Source organism: Urtica dioica, chromosome 11 (assembly GCF_054948205.1).
Source record: "Urtica dioica subsp. dioica isolate 48M chromosome 11, U.dioica_male_clone48M_v1_H2, whole genome shotgun sequence".
NCBI lineage: Eukaryota > Viridiplantae > Streptophyta > Magnoliopsida > Rosales > Urticaceae > Urtica > Urtica dioica.
The window spans coordinates 19858439-19864795 of NC_142766.1; the positions used below are offsets into that span (position 1 = coordinate 19858439).

General features: G+C 33.4%; 1 protein-coding gene across 1 annotated transcript; it reads right to left on the bottom strand.

Annotated features, from left to right (window-relative positions):
- Positions 1 to 285: 285 nt before the first annotated feature.
- LOG1 (Putative lysine decarboxylase family protein) lies at positions 286 to 4479 on the bottom strand. Its single transcript, XM_089630382.1, has 7 exons — positions 4239 to 4479; positions 3917 to 4014; positions 3789 to 3819; positions 2572 to 2671; positions 1124 to 1194; positions 889 to 1032; positions 286 to 799 (listed from the first exon to the last, which is right to left on the bottom strand). Exons 1-7 carry the CDS (start codon positions 4359 to 4361, stop codon positions 707 to 709), a joined length of 660 nt encoding a protein of 219 aa, XP_089486508.1. The 5' UTR covers positions 4362 to 4479; the 3' UTR covers positions 286 to 706.
- Between the last annotated feature and the right edge of the window lie 1878 nt (positions 4480 to 6357).

The following is a 6357-nucleotide window of genomic DNA, read 5'->3' on the forward strand; positions in this document are numbered from 1 at the left end:
GTTTTTCTTTAACATGTGGGCCTAAAAAAAATACCCCGGGCATGTGGATCATAATTTAATACCGTTCAATCTCTGGCAAATCGTGCTCTCACAACATCTTCATATACGCTGTTTATGCGTAGTCCACTTCTATTTACTGATTTCCATATGAAAATATTATTTTTCTTAAGTTTATAGTTCAATTGTAAATATATAATGGTAAGTTGGCAACATACTTCACTATTTGTGTGTGTATATATATATATATATATATATATATAGATACACACATATATAACAGGTATAAAAAGCCAAAAGTCATAGCTTGAGCTTTCATTCGTGGCTAAATACTGAGAGTAAAATTATAAAATATATACAGTGCTCTAGCTAGTAGCTTCAGTGCACAAATCATATTCATTGTTACTACATAATATACTAATTTTTTTTTTGTCACTAAGAGAACCAACTATGCAAAAGAGAAGGAATCAAATATACATACTTTTTTAAGGTCAACCTTTTCTTTTTTCTTATCTTGAAATAAAGGTTTGCACTAACAGAAGTGGCAAGGCAACAAGGAAAAGGAAAAAAAAAAAAAAAAAAAGAAAAAAAAAAAAGCGAACAATCTCCCACTTGAATAATGGTCTAGTCACCTAAAATTAGTAAATTCCATCACCAATATTATGGGCTTACACTATTTTTTGCTGCCCAAAATTATCTCAAGACTTGTTCATCTTGAAATATCCAATTGTAGTGGGTACCCTAGCTGTTCAATCTCCCAGCTTAGCTTTGAAGCGACTCTTTCATGGCGTGGAAAGTATTCCTGAAAAATAAATATATGTTGAAATTTAATAGGCAATAAGTTCATTTAGTATCTAATTTTTATTATTAGTTTTGTTTATATGTATATACCTCCATTTTCTTGACCAATTCCTTGGGAGATGGTGAAGAGACAATGATATGGCGAGCACTAGGGCAAATGAAGCCTTCTTCGACAGCTTTGTCAATGAATGACAACAATGAATTATAGTAACCATCCACATTCAACAATCCCACCTGCAATTTCATCATTGTCACGTTATAATTTGAATATACAAAATATGGGTGATTCTAAATAATTTCCTTGAGACGTTTATTTCTGAATTACCGGTTTGTCATGGATGCCAAGTTGTGCCCAAGTAATCACTTCGAGGAGCTCTTCCAGAGTTCCATAACCACCTATACAAAACATTATTTAAGGTTTAAAAAATCTTTTATATTTTAACTATAAAGAGTCATTTTAAATCGTAAACAATAAACAAATTTTTAAATAGAGCCCAAAACAGTAAATATTTTTTTTTTAAATATACACAAACATGAATTTTTTTAATTAAAAAAAAAAAAAAAAAAAAAACTACTTCTACTAACCCTAGATTGCATCAAAAAGCCCAAGCTAATTTTCAATATAATTTGGGCCATTTTCAATCTTGACCCAGCTTTGGCCATCAAACAAAAAGTTTAGCTAAAGCCCAATAAGGAATGGATAAAATTTCTGCAGTAGCATTTAGGACAAAAAAAAAAAACCATTGGCTGGAAAATTAAGTGTCACTAGTTTACAACTAGAAGAGTCTTTTTTTTTTCTTTCATAAAAAAAATAAAAATAAAATAAAAAAGTGAATGGATTGGATTGTACGGTGATTACAAACAGGCAAAGGAATAATCAGAGAGAGAAAAGCTTCATACATATAAAGCCACAAAATACAATGCAAGGGAAAGCCCCAGAAGCCTAGTTGTCACCATCAGAGAGGCTGGTGATAATAAGGCTGTTTTTGGACTTTCGAGTGAATTGAATTTTTAGTGGGTCCCAAATCTCTCTCTCTCTCTCTCTCTCTCTCTATGGGTCTCTTTTGGGTCCATTTGTGGACCAAACCCCAAAACTTGTCATATTGATAAGCATTGATTTCAATCCTATAAAACTTCTAATTTTTCTTTGATTTTCCCGACTAAGATAAGTTCTGATTCGTTCTTGATTAATTTACTCACGTGTTCATACATAATAACATGCCTTATCCTCTTAAAGGTTGGATTGTGTGACATGAAAAAGTCTTCTTCAAAGTGTTGAACGAGTTAGATTCAATTTCATGAAAAAAAAATTAAAGGGTTAGATAAAGCAAAAAAAAAAAACTAAAGGACCCTTCACCCACCCTTGGCCTGCTGGCCAGGGATATTTTGACAATAACCACATTTTGGAAGAATATTCTCCACACAGAATTTCGATTTATCTTCTTTCTTTCGTGACTAAAAAGTAATGCTTATTCAAAGTGTGGTGTGTCAACATGCATGGTTGACTTTTTTTTGGAATCAAGGACAATAACCTTAAAACCTATTTATCTCCACAGAAAAATAAAAAAAGTTGAAATTCTTTTGAAACGTATCGTAATTTAACGTGACAAACCTTTCTATAAACGGAAAGACCTCTTAATTTATGGCATAATTTTCGGATGATAATAGCATGATTGCATTTGATATTCTATACATATATATTGGTTGCAATAATGAATAATGTTGACGAATAAAAATAAAGAAATATAAAGAAGTGGCTGAGAATAGACGAACCAGGCAAGGCGATAAAAGCATCAGACTGCTTTGCCATCTCTGCCTTCCTTTGGTGCATATCTGCTACTGCCTTCACTTCCCCTACTGTTTCTCCAGTTATCTGTATTTACATCCCATTTCAAAACTCACTCATTTTTTAATAAATTAATATAATTTAATTATTTCAATTCATATAAATTGATAGAATTTTTAAATTAGTTATGCGCACTACCGGTCGTAAGAAATGATGTTCATTTGAGTGTGTGTGTGTGTGTGTGTGTGTTTTTTTAATATAAATATCTTTTGTAATTTAGATAATGATATTTTACTACTACTAATAATAATGATAATGATAAAAGCGGAAGAGTGAGAGAAGAGAAGAAATGATGAGTGGTTCAGGAGTGGTGGGCTAGGTCAATTGGCAAAATTAACTCTCCACTGAAGTTGGTCACGTGAAATTCGGGAAATAAATTTTTTTTATCCTGTCTCGTATTTTATGAAAAATGGGATTCTTGAAATCATAAAAAAATGGTGCCTATAAATTTCAGAATGATTTTCCACGATACCGGAAATTTTCTGTACCATATTTTGCGATTTCGGAATTCTCATATTTGATCATGAATGCTAAAAAAATGGATTTTTTTATTTACAGTTTAAAAAAAGAATACAACTTAAAAAAAAATGGTGCTAAACGGAAATCTTGGTCAGTCTCATTTTCCAGATGATTTCGGGATAAAAATCTCGATACCACATTTTATAATGTTTTGTTTCTTCAGTCTTTAGATAGTATTAATAATACGAGAAATGAGATCCCGGTATTCCGTATTTCATATCCCTATTCCGTATTTCATATGGCCATCTTTTCTGGCCCAGGAGAGATAATACATAATAATGGTAATACATTCCCACTTGACAAAAAAAAAAAAAAAAAAAAAAAAAAGAAGCTAGTTAAACTGCCTGATAATTTGGTCTCTTGTATATATTTGTTTGAGAAGGACAATATATAGAGTATATTTTATAGAAATTTGAGAACCAATCAAAAAGGTGTATGTAACCATAGTAAAAAATTTAAAAAAGCCTCAAATGGATCCTAAAAACGGACAGAGCTGATGAATATTGAGATCAATTGTTTATGTTTTTCATTTTAATCAATTCAACGTTCTCTTGTTTTCCAGAGTGTGACACGAAGCTAATACAACAGTAGGAGAGAGAGAGAGAGAGAGAGCAGAAGTACATACCTCTCTAGGCATTAGTGTCTTGGGAATCACTCTACAACACAACAAAGTTTAAAAAAAATTAAATTAATTGAAACCATAAACTGATTTTTTTTAATCTTCTTAATAATAAAATAGATACGTTTACTGACCCAAGGACATGACGACCACCGTCATAAACTGCTTGTGAAACCAAACCCATCAAACCAACACTTCCTCCTCCATAAACCAAATCAATGTTCCTCTCAACCTTTAAATAATAAAAAATAAATTATATCATAAAAGTAATAGCAAAAAAGGATCTCTATTTTCCAAGATCATTGGAGGCAGGCAGAGAGAACAAACGGAGAATAATTTACACACACAAGAACAAAAAAAAAAGTTACATATTTTGGAAAAAGAAGAAGCTATAGCAAAAACAGAGTGATTGATAAATTAATTAATAAAGAAAGAAAAAACAGAGGAGAGATTTACAAATTCGTTGGCAAGCTCAATAGCAGCGTCTTTGTAACTGCTCTTATTTCCGGGACTACTTCCACAAAAGACACAAATCCTCTTGAATTTTGATGCGTTCAATATTTCACCCTCAATCTCCATTTTTTTTTTCTCTCTCTCTCTGTATAGAGCTTAGTTTGTTTGTTTGGGAGCAGAGAAGAATAGAAATATCCTCTGCTTCAGTGTCCCACTCTTTTGACGATATGATGAGTGTTTTGCATATACTCACACACGTATTTATAGACATTATTGTCACACAAAACTCACAAGCTCTACAATATGTTATTTAGCACGCGCAAATAGTCCTCAACTTATTCACGGGCTACCAAATTTTACTCTCTTTAATCAAAATTTTCAACTTTAACCACACAAAATAAATAAATAACAATAAACAAAAATAATCAATTTTTTTTACCCATGTATCCCACGGTGGGTATACCAGTTTTGGCACTTCTTGATAGCGGTATGACCAAAACCGCTAGACATCGGGAAAATTGTCGGTTATCAGCAGAAAACAGGATCGGTTACTGAAATCTCAAAAATCATGCCAATTTTTTTAAATTAAAAAAAAAAAACCAACTTATGGGCCGACTTTTAAAATTTTTGAAATTTTAAGCACATGATTGTGGACGTTAAATAATAGATGGTTGATTGCTCCAATGAGTTTGTTGAATTGCAAAAGTGATGTATTGTAATGAAGATATTATAGACTATTTACATTTCTATCATATGTATGAAAACACATTTTTTTTTTAATTTTGTGTTCACTGGATATCTCTCGGTAAATTCGATATTTGTTAATTTATCATATTGGGAACGGTAACTTCATTGATATAGTTTATCATTTTCTTACTGGATACTCCGGTTAACTATTGGTATCCCAGCAAAATTTGAGTACCGGTACGACATCGGTAATAGTATTTCAATTCTCCCCGTCCACCGATGAAAATTATTTATTTATCTATTTATGTATTTTTAAAACGTGTTTGGGGTTAAATTAATGATTTTACTTTGTTTATGAAACCAAGTCATATTATTAAGAGTCTCATTTTTTATTATTATAGAAGATAGGAACTGTCATCAAAGTTAATAGAAGTCTCATATTACTTCTTGTTAAGTAAATGTGTTCATACAGCCACAGCAGAAATTGTCTAAAACGACATTCAACAAATCAAATGGTCGTTCAAGACAATTCTGCCCTCCTCTTCCCATAAGCTTCTAGTTACTTCCAGCATGCTGACGTGGCACATCCATGACGTGTCCATCCTTATCCCAAGTTGTACCTCGTACATGTGCTGGAAGCCTGGGATTAGCCAACAGTTTTCTCCGTACCAATCTGCAGCTGTAAATGTAGAAGATTATTTTGTCTGCTTGTGTATTCTATGTATAGAATTGGTAGTAACGTATCTATATATAAGGAAACAAAAGTAATGAAAATTGATAAGGCTGATTTCATCTTTATTGCCTTCAAGAGCATTTATTACTTTCTTTATATGGTATCAGAGCTCCCATCAGCCTAATCAACCAAAATGGCAGAACAACTCCCAAATGCCAACCCTAAAATACTCAACCTAGTTTTTGACGAACCACAAAATACACAACCCATCATCCCCATTGTTCCCCAACCCATAATCAACCATGGCCACCAAATACTCACTATCCGACTTTCAGACACAAATTACATTATGTGGCGTCAACAAGTTATCACGGCTGTTAGAGGTTATGGCCTCACTGAGATTCTTCTCCCCACTAGTCCTTCACCGCCGGCGACAGTCAACGGCCTCCCCAACCCAGATTTCGACCACTGGGAACGCCACGACCAGCTCCTTACCTCTTGGCTCCTCGCATCCATCAGCGAGCTAGTTCTTGTTACCACTGTGGGCTTGAACAGTGCCCACCAGATATAGTACTCCCTGGAACAAGCCTACGCCGGTCAATCAAAAGCCAAAATTCTGCAATACAAGCTCCAACTTCAAACCATGAAGAAAAGAGGTATGTCCATGCGTGATTACCTCTCGAAGATGAATTCCTGCATCGACATCTTGTTATCCGCTGGACACAAGCTCCCTGAAGAAGACCAGATTATGCACGTTCTTGC

Bases quoted from the DNA above. Each gene is read 5' to 3' on its own strand.
- LOG1 (XM_089630382.1), bottom strand. From the start codon at position 4,361: ATGGAGATTGAGGGTGAAATATTGAACGCATCAAAATTCAAGAGGATT. The intron at 4,015-4,238 runs GTAAATCTCTCC...TATTATTTAAAG, and splicing joins TTGAGCTTGCCAACGAATTT to GTTGAGAGGAACATTGATTT. The intron at 1,033-1,123 runs GTAATTCAGAAA...ATGAAATTGCAG, and splicing joins TTGGCATCCATGACAAACCG to GTGGGATTGTTGAATGTGGA.